Source organism: Heterodontus francisci, unplaced genomic scaffold, assembly GCF_036365525.1.
Source record: "Heterodontus francisci isolate sHetFra1 unplaced genomic scaffold, sHetFra1.hap1 HAP1_SCAFFOLD_2411, whole genome shotgun sequence".
Taxonomy (NCBI): domain Eukaryota; kingdom Metazoa; phylum Chordata; class Chondrichthyes; order Heterodontiformes; family Heterodontidae; genus Heterodontus; species Heterodontus francisci.
Genome location: NW_027141976.1, coordinates 1 through 19,619, shown reverse-complemented (window position 1 = coordinate 19,619; position 19,619 = coordinate 1). Strand labels below are relative to the sequence as shown.

Sequence of the window (19,619 nt, the reverse complement as noted above, 5' to 3'; positions counted from 1 at the left end):
AGTCAAACAATATGTTAATGGTGTATACTAATGCTTTGTCTTTCTTCACACCTAATCTGTACTAATGCTTTGTCTTTCTTCACACCTAATCTGTACTCATGCTTTGTCTTTCTTCACACCTAATCTGTACTAATGCTTTGTCTTTTTCACACCTAATCTTTACTGATGCTTTGTCTTTCAACACACCATTAACATATTGTTTGCCTTTGCTCCATGACCTTTTGGTCAGCTGTGTGGCCTGGTCCAATCTGCACCTTCTCCTTTGTTATCTCTTGCCCAACCCCCACCTCACTTGTTTATAATCTGTGACTTTTCTAATATTTGTCAGTTCCGAAGAAGGGTCACTGACCCGAAACGTTAACTCTGCTTCTCTTTTCACAGATGCTGCCAGACCTGCTGAGTGAATCCAGCATTTCTTGTTTTTGTTTCAGAATGGAATGGAGTCCTTACAGGAGGTAGGGTGTGAAGAAGTGTAGTCGAGGTAGCTGTGAGAGTCGGTGGGCTTATAATGGATATTAGTAGACAACCTATCCCCAGAGATGGAGACAGAGAAGTCGAGGAAGGGAAGGGAAGTGTCAGAGATGGACCATGTAAAGGTGAGAGAAGGGTGGAAATTGGAAGCAAAGTTGATAAAGTTTTCCAGTTCAGGGCGGGAGCAGGAAACGGCACCGATACAGTCATCAATGTACCGGAAAAAGAGTTGGGGGAGGGGGCCTGAGGAGGACTGGAACAAGAAATGTTTGTCATATCCCACAAAAAGACAGGCATAACTAGGACCCATGTGGGTACCCATAGCAACACCTTTTACTTGAAGGAAGTGAGCGGAGTTGAAGGAGAAATTGTTCAATGTGAGAACAAGTTCAGCCAGGCGGAGGAGGGTGGTGGTGGATGGGGACTGGGTGGGCCTCTGTTCCAGGAAGAAGTGGAGAGCCCTTAAACCATCCTGGTGGGGGATGGAGGTGTAGAGCGATTGGACGTCCATAGCGAAGAGGAGGCGGTTGGGACCAGGAAACTGGAAATTGTCAAAATGACTTAGGGCATCCGAAGAGTCACAGATGTAGGTGGGAAGAGACTGGACCAGCGGAGAAAAGATAGAGTCAAGATAGGAAGAAACAAGTTCAGTGGGGCAGGAGCAGGCTGACACAATGGGTCTGCTGGGACAGTCCCGTTTGTGGATTTTGGGAAGGAGGTAGAAGCGGGCTGTCCGGGGTTGTGGGACTATGAGGTTGGAAGCTGTAGAGGGAAGATCTCCAGAGGAGATGAGGTCAGTGACAGTCCTTTGGACTGATGTTCGGTGGTGGGGTCATGGTCCAGAGGGAGGTAGGAAGAAGTATCCGTGAGTTGGCGTTGAGCTTCTGCAAGGTAGCGGTCGGTACGCCATACAACAACAGCACCACCCTTGTCTGCAGGTTTGATGACCATGTCGGGGTTAGACCTGAGAGAACGGAGTGCCTCAAGTTCAGAGGGGGACAGGTTAGAGTGAGTGAGGGGGGCAGAGAAATTGAGATGACCAATGTCTCGCCGACAGTTTTCATTGAAGAGATCATGAGTGGGTAAGAGGCCAGGGGGAGGGGTCCAGCTAGAGGGAGAATGCTGGAGGCGGGTGAATGGGTGTGCTGTTCGAGGGGAGGACTCCTGGTGAAAGAAGTGAGCCCGGAGACGGAGGCGACAGAAGAAGAGCTCAACGTCATGCCGAGCGCGAAATTCATTGAGGTGGGGGCGTAACGGGATAAAACTGAGACCTTTGCTGAGTACAGAACGCTCAGCATCAGAGAGGGGGAATTCAGAGGGTATGGTGAACACACGGCAAGGGGTCAGATCAGAAGGGGTGGGGTCAGAGGGAAGTGAAGCGGAAGGAGGATCTGCAGGAGCATTCGTCCCCATCGGCTGCTGGAGCTTGCGTTCCTTGACATCTGAAAGGAAGAAAAAAAGTTTTTTGTTAATGCGTCGGATGAGATGAAAGATGAAATGAAACTGCGGAGTAGAACAGCTTTGAGATAAGGTGAGGCAGTGCTGCTGGAGAGAGAGGTTCAGTGTGTGCATGTGGCGGCGCATAGCACTGAGTGTGGATCTCAGCATGCGGCTAGAATAACGGTCCGAGGAACGTTGTATTTCTCGGAGATACCTGTAGTCCTGGGTGAATTCAAAACATGATGGGTGAAAATGCAGTTGGAATCCAATAGTACTGAAGACCTGTGCTCCAGAACTTGCCGCGCCCCTAGCCAAGCTGTTCCAGTATAGCTACAACACTGGCATCTACCCGGCAATGTGGAAAATTTCCCAGATATGTCCTGTACACAAAAAGCAGGACAAGTCCAATCCAGCCAATTACCGCCCCATCAGCCTACTCTCAATCATCAGTAAAGTGACGGAAGGTGCCATCACTGACATTCAGTTTGGGTTCCGCCAGGGCCACTCAGCTCCTGACCTCATTACAGCCTTGGTTCAAACATGGACAAAAGAGCTGAACTCGAGGGGAGGTGAGAGTGACTGCCCTTGACATCAAGGCAGCATTTGACCGAGTATGGCATCAAGCAGCCCTAGCAAAACTGGGATCAATGGGAATCGGGGAAAACTCTCCACTGCTTGGAGTCGTACCGAGCACAAAGGACGAAGGTTGTGGTTGTTGGAGGTCAATCATCTCAGTTCTCGGACATCACTGCAGGAGTTCCTCAGGGTAGTGTCCTGGGCCCAACCATCTTCAGCTGCTTCATCAATGACCTTCCTTCAATCATAAGGTCAGAAGTGGGGATGTTCACTGATGATTGCACAATGTTCAGCACCATTCGCGACTCCTCAGATATTGAAAGAGTCCGTGCAGAAATGCAGCAAGACTTGGACAATATCCAGGCTTGGGCTCATAAGTGCCAAGAAACATTTGTGCCAGGCAATGACCATCTCCAACAAGAGAGAATCTAACCATCTCCCCTTGACATTCAATGGCATTACAATCACTGAAACCCCCATTATCAACATCCGAGGGGTTACAATCGACCAGAAACAGATCTGGAGTAGCCACATAAATACTGTGGCTACAAGAGCAGGTCAGAGGCTAGGAATCCTGTGGGAGTAACTCACCTCCTACCTCCCCAAAGCCTGTCCACCATCTACAAGGCACAAGTCAGGAGTGTGATGGAATACTCTCCACTTACTTGGATGGGTGCAGCTCAAACAACACTCAAGAAGCTCAACACCATCCAGGACAAAGCAGCCCGCTTGACTGGCACCCCATCCACAAAATTTCACTCCCTCCACCACCGACGCACAGTGGCAGCAGTGTGTACCATCTACAAGATGCACTGCAGCAATGCACCAAGGCTCCTTAGACAGCACCTTCCAAACCCGCGACCTCTACCAACTAGAAGGACAAGGGCAGCAAATACATGGGAACACCACCACCTGCAAGTTCCCCTCCAAGTCACACACCATCCTGACTTGGAACTATATCGCCGTTCCTTCACTGTCACAGGGTCAAAATCCTGGAACTCCCTTCCTAACAGCACTGTGGGTGTACCTACCCCACATGGACTGCAGCGGTTCAAGAAGGCAGCTCACCACCACCTTCTCAAGGGCAATTAGGGGTGGGCAATGAATGCTGGCCTGGCCAGTGATGCCCACATCCCTGGAATGAATGAAAGAAAAATGGGCCTCAACTTTGTTGAAAATCCTATTTTGAGGCACTTTATCAAATTCCTTTTGGAAGTCCATATACAGCACATCAACAGCAATACCATCATCAATCCTCCTTGTTACTTCATCAAAAAACTCAATCAAATTTGTTAAACACGATTTGCCTTTAACATATCAATTTCCTTCATTAATCCACACTTGTCCAAATGACTGCTAATTTTGTCCCAGATTATTGTGTCTCAAAGCTCTCCCACCACCAATGTTAAACTGACTGGCCTGTACTTGCTGGGTTTATTCTTAACTCCCTTTTTTGAACAAGGGTGCAACATCAGGGAAGTGGTACTGAGCAAACTGATGGAGCTGCGAGCTGACATGTCACTGGGTCCTGATGGGCTTCATCCTAGGGTCTTAAAAGAAGTGGCTAATGAGATAGTAGATGTGTCAGTGTTAATTTTTCAAAATTTTCTAGATTCAGGAAAGGTTCCATCAGACTGGAAAGTAGCAAGAGGCAGAAAACAGGTAACTATAGGTCAGTTGGCTTGCTGTCTGTCATGGGAAAGGTGTTCGAATCAATCATTAAGGAGGCTACAGCAGGGCACTTAGAAAAACTCAAGGTAATCAGGAATTGTCAGCACAGATTTGTGAAAGGGAAATCATATTTAACCAATTTATTGGAGTTCTTTGAAGGAGTCCTTGATTTTTATGTCGTCATTGTCGACAGGAATAGTGCCGGAAGACTGGAGGATAGCAAATGTTGTCCCCTTGTTCAAGAAGGGGAGTAGAGACAGCCCTGGTAATTATAGACCTGTGAGCCTTACTTCGGTTGTGGGTAAAATGTTGGAAAAGGTTATAAGAGATAGGATTTATAATCATCTTGAAAAGAATAAGTTCATTAGAGATAGTCAGCACGGTTTTGTGAAGGGTAGGTCGTGCCTCACAAACCTTATTGAGTTTTTTGACAAGGTGACCAAACAGGTGGATGAGGGTAAAGCCGGGGATGTGGTCTATATGGATTTCAGCAAGACGTTTGATAAGGTTCCCCACGGTCGGCTATTGCAGAAAATACAGAAGTATGGGATTGAAGGTGAATTAGTGCTTTGGATCAGAAATTGGCTAGCTGAAAGAAGACAGAGGGTGGTGGTTGATGGTAAATGTTCATCCTGGAGTATAGTTTCTAGTGGTGTACCGCAAGGATCTGTTTTGGGGCCACTGCTGTTTGTCATTTTTATAAATGACCTGGATGAGGGTGTAGAAGGGTGGGTTAGTAAATTTGCGGATGACACGAAGGTCGGTGGAGTTGTGGATAGTGCCGAAGGATGTTGTAGGTTACAGAGGGACATAGATAGGCTGCAGAGCTGGGCTGAGAGATGGCAAATGGAGTTTAATGCGGAAAAGTGTGAGGTGATTCACTTCGGAAGGAGTAACAGGATTGCAGAATACTGGGCTAATGGGAAGATTCTTGGTAGTGTAGATGAGCAGAGAGATCTTGGTGTCCAGGTACATAAATCCCTGAAAGTTGCCACCCAGGTTAATAGAGCTGTTAAGAAGGCATATGGTGTGTTAGCTTTTATTAGTAGGGGGATCGAGTTTAGGAGCCACGAGGTCATGCTGCAGCTGTACAGAACTCTTGTGCGGCCGCACCTGGAGTATTGCATGCAGTTCTGGTCACCGCATTACAGGAAGGATGTGGAAGCTTTGGAAAAGGTGCAGAGGAGATTTACTAGGATGTTGCCTGGTATGGAGGGAAGGTCTTACGAGGAAAGGCTGAGGGACTTGAGGTCGTTTTCGTTAGAGAGAAGGAGGAGAAGAGGTGACTTAATAGAGACATATAAGATAATCAGAGGGTTGGACAGGGTGGATAGTGAGAGCTTTTTTTTTTTAGAACATTACAGCGCAGTACAGGCCCTTCGGCCCTCGATGTTGCGCCGACCTGTGAAACCATCTGACCTACACTATTCCATTTTCATCCATGTGTCTATCCAATGTCCACTTAAATGCCCTTAAAGTTGGTGAATCTACTACTGCTGCAGGCAGGGCGTTCCACGCCCTTACTACTCTCTGAGTAAAGAAACTACCTCTCACATCTGTCCTATATCTATCACCCCTCAACTTGAAGCTATGTCCCCTCGTGTTTGCCATCACCATCCAAGGAAAAAGACGCTCATTATCCACCCTATCTAACCCTCTGATTATCTTATATGTCTCTATTAAGTCACCTCTCCTCCTCCTTCTCTCCAACGAAAACAACCTCAAGTCCCTCAGCCTTTCCTCGTAAGACCTTCCCTCCATACCAGGCAACATCCTAGTAAATCTCCTCTGCACCCTTTCCATAGCTTCCACATCCTTCCTATAATGCGGTGACCAGAACTGCACGCAATACTCCAGGTGCGGTCTCACCAGAGTTTTGTACAGCTGCAGCATGACCTCGTGGCTCCGACACTCGACCCCCCTACTAATAAAAGCTAACACACCATATGCCTTCTTAACAGCCCTATTAACCTGGTTAGCAACCTTCAGGGATTTATGCACCTGGACACCAAGATCTCTCTGTTCATCTACACTACCAAGAATCTTCCCATTAGCCCAGTACTCTGCATTCCTGTTACTCCTTCCAAAGTGAATCACCTCACACTTTTCCGCATTAAACTCCATTTGCCATCTCTCAGCCCAGCTCTGCAGCCTATCTATGTCTCTCTGTACCCTACAACATCCTTCGGCGCTATCCACAACTCCACCGACCTTAGTGTCATCTGCAAATTTACTAACCCACCCTTCTACACACTCTTCCAGGTCATTTATAAAAATGACAAACAGCAGTGGCCCCAAAACAGATCCTTGCGGTACACCACTAGTAACTAAACTCCAGGATGAACATTTACCATCAACCACCACCCTCTGTCTTCTTTCAGCTAGCCAATTTCTGATCCAAAGCTCTAAATCACCTTCAACCCCATACTTCCGTATTTTCTGCAATAGCCTACCGTGGGGAACCTTATCAAACGCCTTACTGAAATCCATATACACCACATCCACTGCTTTACCCTCATCCACCTGTTTGGTCACCTTCTCGAAAAACTCAATAAGGTTTGTGAGGCACGACCTACCCTTCACAAAACCGTGCTGACTATCTCTAATGAACTTATTCTTTTCAAGATGATTATAAATCCTGTCTCTTATAACCTTTTCCAACATTTTACCCACAACCGAAGTAAGGCTCACAGGTCTATAATTACCAGGGCTGTCTCTACTCCCCTTCTTGAACAAGGGGACAACATTTGCAATCCTCCAGTCTTCCGGCACTATTCCTGTCGACAATGACGACATAAAGATCAAGGACAAAGGCTCTGCAATCTCCTCCCTAGCTTCCCAGAGAATCCTAGGATAAATCCCATCTGGCCCAGGGGACTTATCTATTTTCACTCTTTCCAAAATTGCTAACACCTCCTCCTTGTGAACCTCAATCCCATCTAGCCTTGTAGCCTGAATCTCAGTATTCTCAACAACATTTTCTTTCTCTACTGTAAATACTGACGCAAAATATTCATTTAACACTTCCCCTATCTCCTCTGATTCCACACACAACTTCCCACTACTATCCTTGATTGGCCCTAATCTAGCTCTAGTCATTCTTTTATTCCTGATATACCTATAGAAAGCCTTAGGGTTTTCCCTGATCCGATCCACCAATGACTTCTCGTGTCCTCTCCTTGCTCTTCTTAGCTCTCCCTTTAGATCCTTCCTGGCTAGCTTGTAGCTCTCAAGCGCCCTAACTGAGCCTTCACGTCTCATCCTAACATAAGCCTTCTTCTTCCTCTTGACAAGCGCTTCAACTTCTTTAGTAAACCACGGCTCCCTCGCACGACAACTTCCTCCCTGCCTCACAGGTACATACTTATCAAGGACACGCAGTAGCTGCTCCTTGAATAAGCTCCACATTTCGATTGTTCCCATCCCCTGCAGTTTCCTTCCCCATCCTACGCATCCTAAATCTTGCCTAATCGCATCATAATTTCCTTTCCCCCAGTTATAATTCTTGCCCTGCGGTATATACCTGTCCCTGCCCATCGCTAAGGTAAACCTAACCGAATTGTGATCACTATCACCAAAGTGCTCACCTACATCTAAATCTAACACCTGGCCGGGTTCATTTCCCAATTTTCCTCGGATGGTGATGGCAAACACGAGGGGACATAGCTTTAAGTTGAGGGGTGATAGATATAGGACAGATGTCAGAGGTAGTTTCTTTACACAGAGAGTAGTAGGGGCGTGGAACGCCCTGCCTGCAACAGTAGTAGACTCGCCAACTTTAAGGGCATTTAAGTGGTCATCGGATAGACATATGGATGAAAATGGGATTGTGTAGGTCAGATGGTTTCACAGGTCGGCGCAACATCGAGGGCTGAAGGGCCTGTACTGCGCTGTAATGTTCTATGAGTAACATGCACTGTGGATAAAGGGGAGCCTGTTGACCTACTGTACTTGGATTTCCAGAAGGTATTTGACAAGGTGCCACATAAAAGGTTATTGTGCAAAGTAGTAGCTCATAGTGTAGGGGGTAACATATTAGCATGGGTAGAAGGTTGGCTGGCTGGCAGAAAACAGAGAGTATGTATAAATGGGTCCTTTTCTGATTGGCAGGATGTGACGAGTGGAGTCCCGCAGGAGTCTGTGCTGGGGCCTCAACTTTTTACAATTTATATCAATGACTTAGATGAGGGGAGTGATGGCATAGTAGCTAAATTTGCAGATAACACAAAGATAGGTAGGAAAGTATGTTGTGAAGAGGACAGAAAAAGGTTGCAGACCAATATAGATAGGTTGAGTGAGTAGGCAAAAATCTGACAAATGGAGTATAATGTGGGAAAATGTGAAGTTGTTCACTTTGGCAGGAAGAATAAAAAAGCAGAGTATTACTTAAACGGAGAATGACTGCAAAATTCCGAGGTGCAGAGAGATTTAGGTGTTCTAGTGCATGAGTCAAAGTTAGTATACAGGTACAGCAAGTCAAAAAGAAAGGTCACTGACCTGAAACATTAACTCTGCTTCTTTCTCCACAGATGCTGCCTGGCCTGCTGAGTATTTCCAGCATTTCTTGTTTTTATTTTTATGAATGGAAAGATATCCTTTATTACGAGAGGAATAGAGAATAAAAGTAAGGATGTTATGCTTCAGTTATACAGGACATTGGTGAGACCATATCTTGAATACTGTGTGCAGTTTTGGTCTCCTTATTTCAGGAAGGATAGATTGATACCTGGAATGAGCGGGTTGTTTTATGAGGAAAGGTTGGACAGATTGGGCTTGTTTTCACTGGAGTTTAGAAGAGTGAGGGGAGACTTGACTGAAGTTTATAAGCTCCTGAACAGTCTTGACCAGGTGCATGTGGCGAGGATGTTTCCTCTTGTGGGTGAGTCCAGAACTAGGGGACACTGTTTTAAAATTAGGGGTCACCCTGTTAGGACAGAGATGAGAAATCTTTTCTCAGAGGGTTGTGAGACTTTGGAACTCTCTGCCTCAGAAGGAGGTGGAGGCGGGGTCATTGAATATTTTTATGGCGGGGGTAGATAGATTCTTGTTAGGCAAGGGAATCAAAGGTTATTGGGGTAGATGGGGATGTGGAATTCGAGACACAAACAGATCAGCCATGATCTTATTGAATGGCGGCGCAGGCTCGATGGGCCGAATGGCCTCCTTCTGCTCCTAAATCGTATGTTCGTATGGTCGTATTTATAATTAAGGCCTGTGGCCTCAGCCAAGTTCTAAGGAGGATTGGAAAATTATGGCCAGGTGCTCATCTGCAATAAGTTCAGCCAGCTATCTTCTAATACCTCTTTATCAATTTTTAGCACATCCAGTATCTCATACCTACTCTTTCTTGACTTGACAGCATTACTACCTTCCTTGCTACAGATTGCAAATACTCATTTAATACTTCAGCCATACCCTCTGACTCCATGTATAGATTCTTTTTGGTCCTTCGTTGGCCGCACTCCTCTTCTTACTACCCTTTTACTATTTATAAGCCTATCAGAAGACTTTTGGATTCCTTTTGTATTAGTTTCCAGTTTTTCTCAAACTCTGTGTGTGTGGGTGGGGGGTGTGGCTGTGTGTGAGGTGTGAGCTGTGTTTCTGAGTCTGTGTGTTGATATTTAACCCTGCTTGGACAATGGTCTCCTTGCAAGTAGAGTTCTTTTACTCCTAATGTTGTGCTTTTCACAGGAAAGTCTTACGCGAATGCCCTCTGAGCTGTTCACCAGGGCAAAGTTAGGGGACCAACGCGATCTGTGACAAGTCAAGGCACTTTGCGTTTGATAAGAGGAGGCAGGCAATACGCGACTTGGGCGTGGTTGATAAGATGAGGCGCAGATATCGGGACTGGGCGTGTTGGGAAATGGATGATACGCGGCAGATCGTCAGCGAGTCACAGGTGGAGGGGGTTTCATCAATCTGTCTGTCTGTCTGTCTGTCTCTCCTTTCGCTTTCTGGTTCTGGCTCTGTGGTGATGATTTGAGGGAGGGAGGGAAGGGAGGGGGCTCGCTTGCTCTGGCTCTCTGGCTCTGGGAATCGCTATCACTCTGGCTCGCTTTGCTCTGGCTCTCTCACTCTGGCTACTCATCGCTCTCGCTCTGGCTCTCTCACTCTGGCTCTCTCACTCTGGCTCGCTCGCTCTGGCTCTCTCACTCTGGCTCTCTCACTCTGGCTCGCTTGCTCTGGCTCTCTCACTCTGGCTCGCTTACTCTGGCTCTCTCACTCTGGCTCGCTCGCTCTGGCTCTCTCACTCTGGCTCTCTCACTCTGGCTCTCTCGCTCTGGCTCGCTTGCTCTGGCTCTCTCACTTTGGCTCTCTCACTCTGGCTTGCTTACTCTGGCTCAGCCGTGCTCGTTTTGTCTCGCTGGCTCTGGCTCGGGCTCTGTTTGTCAGTTTGCTTGCGTGTGTGTGTGTCTCTCTCTATTTATCTGTTTAATAGCTGTTTATTTTCCAGGCCTTATTTCACCTACTGGATCACATTCGTTCATATTTTGATCAGCTTGCTAACGATTGGTATATATGGAATCGCACCAGTGGGATTTGCGCAACATGTGAAAACACAGCTAGTAAGTGTATTCCCAGTTACACAGAATGTACGGCACAGAAACCGGCCATTCAGACCAACTGTTCTATGACGGTGTTTGTTTCACACAAACCTCCTCCCAACCGTCAGATCCATTTTTACTCCGGAATGTTACTTCAAATTAAGTCAGGAAAGTTGTTCTATAGGGCAGGGATTAAATTTGCGAAAGGAACATTTCAGGCTTGCATCAGCATCCGCTTTGCTCTGAGAGTGACCAATACACGGAGTAATGTGTCAGTCGGGGAGCCGAGTCACACCTGTTTGGGATGGTCAATGTGATGCATAATGCTGTAACAGGAGGATTAGAGAAGAAGGATGGGGAGGTGGTGGCGTAGTGGCGTTGTCATTGAATTAGTAACCCAGAGACTCAGGGTATTGCTCTGGGAACACTGTGGGTGTACCAAACCTCACAAGGTCTGCAGCGGTTCAAGAATAACGAAGAACAAAGAACAGAACAGCATAGGATCAGGCCATTCGGCCCTCCAAGCCTGCACCGATCTTGATGCCTGCATAAACTAAAACCTTCTGCAATTCCGGGGACCGTATCCCTCTATTCCCATCCTATTCATGTATTTGTCAAGATGCCTCTTGAACGTCATTATCGTACCTGCTTCCGCCACCTCCCCCGGCAGCAAGTTCCAGGCACTCACCACCCTCTGTGTAAAGAACTTGCCTCTAAACTTTGCCCCTCTCACCTTAAACCTATGTCCCCTAGTAACTGACTCTTCCACCCTGGGAAAAAGCTTCTGACTATCCACTCTGTCCGTGCCGCTCATAACTTTGTAAACCTCTATCATGTCACCCCTCCACCTCCGTCGTTCCAGTGAAAACAATCCGAGTTTATCCAACCTCTCCTCATAGCTAATACCCTCCAGACCAGGCAACATCCTGGTAAACCTCCTCTGTACCCTCTCCAAAGCCTCCACGTCCTTCTGGTAGTGTGGCGACCAGAATTGCACGCAATATTCTAAGTGTGGCCTAACTAAGGTTCTGTACAGCTGCAACATGACTTGCCAATTTTTATACTCTATGCCCCGACCGATGAAGGCAAGCATGCCGTATGCCTTCTTGACTACCTTATCCACCTGCATTGCCACTTTCAGTAACCTGTGGACCTGTACGCCCAGATCTCTCTGCCTGTCAATACTCCTAAGGGTTCTGCCATTTACTGTATACTTCCCACCTGCATTAGATCTTCCAAAATGCCCTACCTCACATTTGTCCGGATTAATCTCCATCTGCCATTTCTCCTCCCAAGTCTCCAACCGATCTATATCATCACTATCCGCAACTCCTCCAACCTTTGTGTCGTCCGCAAACTTACTAATCAGACCAGCTACATTTTCCTCCAAATCATTTATATATACTACAAACAGCAAAGGTCCCAGCACTGATCCCTGTGGAACACCACTAGTCACATCCCTCCATTCAGAAAAGCACCCTTCCACTGCAACCCTCTGTCTTCTATGACAGAGCCAGTTCTGTATCCATCTTGCCAACTCACCTCTGATTCCGTGTGGCTTCACCTTTTGTACCAGTCTGCCATGAGGGACCTTGTCAAAGGCTTTACTGAAGTCCATATAGATAACATCCACTGCCCTTCCTTCATCAATCATCTTCGTCACTTCCTCAAAAAACTCAATCAAATTAGTGAGACACGACCTCCCCTTCACAAAACCATGCTGTCTCTCGCTAATAAGTTCATTTGTTTCCAAATGGGAGTAAATCCTGTCCCAAAGAATTCTCTCTAATAATTTCCCTACCACTGACGTAAGGCTCACCGGTCTATAATTTCCTAGATTATCCTTGCTACCCTTCTTAAACAAAGGAACAACATTGGCTATTCTCCAGTCCTCTGGGACCTCACCTGTAGCCTATGAGGATGCAAAGATTTCTGTCAAGGCCCCAGCAATTCCTTCCCTTGCCTCCCTTAGTATTCTGGGGTAGATCCCATCAGGCCCTGGGAATTTATCTACCTTAATGCTTTGCAAGACACCCAACACCTCCTCCTTATTGATAATGAGATGACTGAAACTATCTACACTCCCTTCCCTCGGCTCATCATCCGCCAAGTCCTTCTCTTTGGTGAATACTGATGCAAAGTACTCATTTAGTACCTCGCCCATTTCTTCTGGCTCCACACATAGATTCCCTTCTCTGTCCTTGAGCGGGCCAACCCTTTCAAAGAACAAAGAAAATTACAACACAGGAACAGGCCCTTCGGCCCTCCAAGCCTGCGCCGATCCAGATCCTCTATCTAAACCTGTCTCCTATTTTCTAAGGGTCTGTATCTCTCTACTTCCTGCCCATTCATGTATCTCTCTAGATACATTTTAAAAGACGCTATCGTGCCCGCGTCTATCACCTCCGCTGGCAACGCGTTCCAGGCACCCATCACCCTCTGCGTTAAGAACTTACCACGCATATCCCCCCTAAACTTTTCCCCTCTCACTTTGAACTCGTTTCCCCTAGTAATTGAATCCCCCACTCTGGGAAAAAGCTTCTTGCTATCCACCCTGTCTATACCTCTCATGATTTTGTACACCTCAATCAGGTCCCCCCTCAACCTCCGTCTTTCTAATGAAAATAATCCTAATCTACTCAACCTCTCTTCATAGCTCGTGCCCTCCATACCAGGCAACATCCTGGTGAACCTCCTCTGCACCCTCTCCAAAGCATCTACATCCTTTTGGTAATGTGGCGACCAGAACTGCACGCAGTATTCCAAATGTGGCCGAACCAAAGTCTTATACAACTGTAACATGACCTGCCAACTCTTGTACTCAATACCCCGTCCGATGAAGGAAAGCATGCCGTATGCCTTCTTGACCACTCTATTGACCTGCGTTGCCACCTTCAGGGAACAATGGACCTGAACACCCAAATCTCTCTGTACATCAATTTTCCCCAGGACTTTTCCATTTACTGTATAGTTCACTCTTGAATTGGATCTTCCAAAATGCATCACCTCGCATTTGCCCGGATTGAACTCCATCTGCCATTTCTCTGCCCAACTCTCCAATCTATCTATATTCTGCTGTATTCTCTGACAGTCCCCTTCACTATCTGCTACTCCACCAATCTTAGTGTCATCTGCAAACATTCTAATCAGACCACCTATACTTTCCTCCAAATCATTTATGTATATCACAAACAACAGTGGTCCCAGCACGGATCCCTGTGGAACACCACTGGTCACATGTCTCCATTTTGAGAAACTCCCTTCCACTGCTACTCTGTGTCTCCTGTTGCCCAGCCAGTTCTTTATCCATCTAGCTAGTACACCTTGGACCCCATGCGACTTCACTTTCTCCATCAACCTGCCATGGGGAACCTTATCAAACGCCTTACTGAAGTCTATGTATATGACATCTACAGCCCTTCCCTCATCAATCAACTTTGTCACTTCCTCAAAGAATTCTATTAAGTTGGTAAGACATGACCTTCCCTGCACAAAACCATGTTGCCTATCACTGATAAGCCCATTTTCTTCCAAATGGGAATAGATCCTATCCCTCAGTATCTTCTCCAGCAGCTTCCCTACCACTGACGTCAGGCTCACCGGTCTATAATTACCTGGATTATCCCTGCTACCCTTCTTAAACAAGGGGACAACATTAGCAATTCTCCAGTCCTCCGGGACCTTACCCGTGTTTAAGGATGCTGCAAAGATATCTGTTAAGGCCCCAGCTATTTCCTCTCTCGCTTCCCTCAGTAACCTGGGATAGATCCCATCCGGACCTAGGGACTTGTCCACCTTAATGCCTTTTAGAATACCCAACACTTCCTCCCTCCTTATGCCGACTTGACCTAGAGTAATCAAACATCTATCCCTAACCTCAACATCCCTAGTTACCCTCTTAAAAAGCCTTGGGATTATCCTTAATCCTGTTTGCCAATGACTTTTCATGACCCCTTTTAGCCCTCCTGACTCCTTGCTTAAGTTCCTTTCTACTGTCTTTATATTCCTCAAGGGATTCGTCAGCCCTTACGAATGCTTCCTTTTTCTTTTTGACTAGGCTCACAATATCCCGCATTATCCAAAGTTCCCGAAACTTGCCAAACTTATCCTTCTTCCTCACAGGAACATGCTGGTCCTGGATTCTAATCAACTGACATTTGAAAGACTCCCACATGTCAGATGTTGATTTACCCTCAAACAGCCGCCCCCAATCTAAATTCTTCAGTTCCTGTCTAATATTGTTATAATTAGCCTCCCCCCAATTTAGCACCTTCACCCGAGGCCTACTCTTATCCTTATCCACAAGTACCTTAAAACTTATGGAATTATGGTCACTGTTCCCGAAATGCTCCCCTACTGAAACTTCGACCACCTGGCCGGGCTCATTCCCCAATACCAGGTCCAGTACGGCCCCATCCCTAGTTGGACTATCTACATATTGTTTCAACAAGCCCTCCCGGATGCTCCTTACAAATTCTGCCCCATCCAAGCCCCTAGCACTAAATGAGTCCCAGTCAATCTAGGGGAAGTTAAAATCACCCACCACAACAACCCTGTTACCTTTACATCTTTCCAAAATCTGTCTACATATCTGCTCCTCTACCTCCCGCTGGCTGTTGGGAGGCCTATAGAAAACCCCCAACATTGTGACTGAACCCTTCCTATTCCTGAGCTCCACCCATATTGCCTCGCTGCACGACCCCTCCGAGGTATCCTCCCGCAGTACAGCTGTGATATTCTCCTTCACCAGTAATGCAACTCCCCCACCCCTTTTACATCCCCCCTCTATCCCGCCTGAAGCTTCTAAATCCTGGAACATTTAGCTGCCAATCCTGTCCTTCCCTCAACCAAGTCTCTGTAATAGCAACAACATCATAGTTCCAAGTACTAATCCAAGCTCTAAGTTCATCTGCCTTACCTGTTATACTTCTCGCATTGAAACAAATGCACTTCAGACCACCAGTCCCGCTGTGCTCCACAACATCTCCCTGCCTGCTCTTCCTCTTAGGCAGCGCACCACCACCTTCTCGAGGGCAATTGGGGATGGGCAATAAATGTTGGCCTCGCCAGCAATGCCCACATCCCATGGATGAATAAAAAAAGTTAAGAGAATTAGGATAATGTTTCGGTCGGAATGGGCTTCAATACGAGTTTAGCGGATTGGAGGGATAGACTTCAGTGAGCTATGGGCTGAGCTTAGGCTATGAGATGATCTCAAATGCTTACTCAAGCATCCTACATATCTCATCAAAATCCATTCCTACCAACCCCGTTAGTAACTACCTTTAATTCTGCAATTGAACACTATCCCCCTCCTATCCTGGAACAAACCTACTGATTGTCAATTTCAGTGCGGTGAGACCGTCAAACAGAGGAACATTTGACTAAGGGTTTCCTGCAATAAGGTACCTTGAAGCTGAGGGTCACCCATGGTCTCTCCAAGGGAGCTGAGGAGCTGTCCTTATCCAGGATTGTTACAGACGGCAGCCCTCGGACAAGGCGATGGAACTTGAACACTGCATTTTGTTACTTTTTATTTTCCCCTTCACCCAAAATTAATTGCCTGTTTAAAAAAATATATACTTTATAAGGGAGAAATAGACGTGTGAGCTGCTTTAAGATTCTTCCTTTCTGAGCTGTTTATTTGGAGAATGGCAAGAGATCTTTGACCCAACAAGCTTTGATGTCAGGCTGTTAAACTGTTTACAGTTTTTACAGTTGTGCTCAAAGACAATTTTTCTCCCACAACTTTGGGCTTTAGTGAATATAAATTAAAATTAAAGAGAGATGACAAAGAGGAGAAACAATAGCAGCAAAAATTTTGTGTTCATTCAATTTTTGCAGGTGTTGAGGAATAAAGGGACGTATGAGAGTGTGGAACATGTGCAGCAAGAGAACTTTTGGATAGGGCCCAGCTCGGTGAGTATGTAATGAGGTGAAAAGCTGCAACTGATCTGATTTACTATACAACACAGTTAGATACTATACACTTTCGACTCTTTGCAGGATGCTCTCATTCATCTTGGAGCAAAGTTTTCTCCCTGCTTACGGAGGGATCAATCCATCTCAAAACTCATTGAGAAGGAGAGAGATCAGGAGAGGAACTCTGGCTGTTGTATTCAGAATGATAATTCCGGCTGTGTGCAGACATTGAAGGAAGATTGTTCGGTATGTTTGAGCACCTGGACTAGCTTGTGTCATTTGCATACACCTTGCCTTTCATTCCAATATTAGTGACTAAACCCCAGGAACTGACCTTGTCACCAGGAAGCTGATTTACCACTGTCTCCCTTGCATTGGAGGTATCTATTTGTTGAAGAGCATTGCTTCCATGTGTACTGGAGTGATGTGTTGTGTATAACTCCAATCCATTTGCTGTTTGTGAACTCTTTGATTCCTTTCCACAATGTTTCTCCAATGGTTGATGTGTTTTTGATCAAGTTTGACAAAGTATGATGTCAGAAACCCAGCTCAGGTCATCTTGTTGTACAGTTTGTTACTTTAGCTTCCTCACCATAGGAGTACAGCTGTCCAATCACAAAATTATTCCTGTGACCTGCTGACCTTTTCTATTTGCAAATACAGGAAACACTCGCTATGTTTGTAAAATGGCCGAATGCTGACGCTCCCTACCTGGAGTCCACCAATCGGAGTAGATCGTCAGGGGCGGTCTGTCATCAGGATCCGAGGCAAGTGAATCCTGATATCTGGTAGTTACCATTAGTCAGCACTTGTTGGCAATATCTCCCTCTCATACCACCTCCTGGTACCACCCCAATATTGCCACGATGCCTCTTTAACGTTTTCCCAATACCTACCCAATTTTATCTGGATTAAAACATTGGTACCAGTAATGGTGACCATGAAGCCATCAGTTTGTCATAAAAATCCATCTGGTCCACAAAGATTCTTCAGTGAAGGAAACCTACCATCCATACCCAGTGTGTGACTCCCATTCCAGACCAATCTGGGTGACTCTTAATTGCCTCCTAAAATGGCCTAGCAAGTTACTCAGTTACCATCAAAGATGAGAATAAATGTTGATCTTGCCAGCAAGGCCCATAACCTGAGAATGAATTCAAAACAGACTGTGTGACTAACTGTGCTGTCTTGTGTAGGACATGTGAGGAGCCTGCCTCTGCTGAACCACACATCTGGGAGGATGACATCACTCAGTGGCCTGTGAGTTTTGCTGTGATAATGTTTGATTGATGGTGGGGAGAATCTATGTACCTCAAAGCACAATGACAGCATTCTAGGTTTTCAACAAGAGGGAATCCAAACATCTCCCCTTGACATTCAATGGCATTACCATTAGTAAATCCTCCACCATCAACATCTGTGCAAGAAAGGGAGGCAACAGAAAGCAGGAAACTATAGGCCAGTTAGCCTAACATCTGTCATTGGAAAACTGCTGGAATCCATTATAAAGGAAGTCATAGCAGCACATCTAGAAAATAATAATGCAGTCAGGCAGAGTCAACATGGTTTTATGAAAGGGAAATGGTGTTTGACAAATCTATTAGTGTTCTTTGAGGATGTAACAGCAGGTGGAAAAGGGGAACCAGTAGATCAGGAGAGGCGGTGGAGTAGAGTGAATGTCACTAGACTAGAATATGGGTTCAAATTCCACCATGCTAGAATTCAATTAATAAATCTGGAATTTAAAAAAAACAATTAAAAAATTGCTGTAAAAACCCATCTGGTTCACTAATGTCCTTTAGGGAAGAAAATCTGCTGTCCTTACCTGGTCTGGCCTACGTGTGTCTCCAGACCCACAGCAATGTGGTTGACTCTTAACTGCCCTCTGAAATGGCCTAGCAAGACACTCAGTTGTATCAAACTGCTACAAAGCCTAAGAAAAGGAATGAAACCGGACGGACCACCCGGTATCAAACGAGGTACTAGAAATGACAACGCAAACCCAGTCCTTTCGACCCTGCAAAGTCCTCCTTACTAACATCTGGGGGCTTGTGCCGAAGTTGGGAGAGTTGTCCCACAGATTAGTCAAGCAACAGCCTGACATAGTCATACTCATGGAATCATACCTTACAGACAATGTCCCAGACACCCCCATGGCCATCCCGGGTATGTCCTGTCGCACTGGCAGCAGAAGTGATGCCACAGTGGTATATAGTTGGGAGGGAGCTGCCCTGGTAGTCCTCAACATTGATTCTGGACTTCATGAAGTCTCATAGCATCAGGTCAAACATGGACAAGGAAACCTCCTGCTGATTACCACCTAGCATCCCCCCTTAGCATCATTACTGGCCGACTCCTAAAGGACATAGCTGCTAGACTGGGTCTACGGCACGTGGTGAGGGACAAAATCTACTCGACCTCATCCTGACCAATCTACCTGTCTCAGATGCATCTGTGCCTGACGGTATTGATAGGAGTGACCACCACACAGTCCTGTCTTCACACTGAGGATATCCACCATGCTAAATGGGATTGACTTCGAACAGATCTAGCAATTGAAAAGTGGGCATCCATGAGGCATTGTGGGCCATCAGCAGCAGCAGAATTGTAGTCAACCACAATTTGTAACCTCATATCCCCCATTCTACAATTACCATCAAGCCAGGGGATCCCCTGGTTCAATGAAGAGTGCAGGAGGACATGCCAGCAGCAGCACCAGGCATCCCTCAAAATGAGGTGTGAACCTGGTGAAGCTAAAACACAGGACTACTTGCATGCCAAACAGTGTAAGCAGCATACAATAGACAGAGCTAAGCGATCCCATAACCAATGGATCAGATCTAAGCTCCGCCATCCTGCCACATCCAGTCGTGAATGTTGGTGGACAATTAAACAACTGACAGGAGAATGCTCCACAAATATCCCCATCCTCAACAAAGGGGGAGCCCAGCACATCAGTGCAAAAGATAAGGCTGAAGCATTTGCATCCATCTT

The 19,619-nt window shown here is 46.2% G+C and overlaps 1 protein-coding gene across 1 annotated transcript; it reads left to right on the top strand.

Moving 5' to 3' along the window:
• Positions 1 to 1,590: 1,590 nt before the first annotated feature.
• Positions 1,591 to 18,067, top strand: LOC137365832 (inactive rhomboid protein 2-like). The gene is made up of 7 exons (XM_068028072.1): positions 1,591 to 1,713; positions 9,850 to 9,893; positions 10,613 to 10,724; positions 16,548 to 16,622; positions 16,710 to 16,871; positions 17,289 to 17,392; positions 17,822 to 18,067. The coding sequence occupies exons 1-7, from the start codon at positions 1,591 to 1,593 to the stop codon at positions 17,913 to 17,915; spliced, it is 714 nt and encodes a 237-aa protein (XP_067884173.1). The 3' UTR covers positions 17,916 to 18,067.
• Positions 18,068 to 19,619: the final 1,552 nt, after the last annotated feature.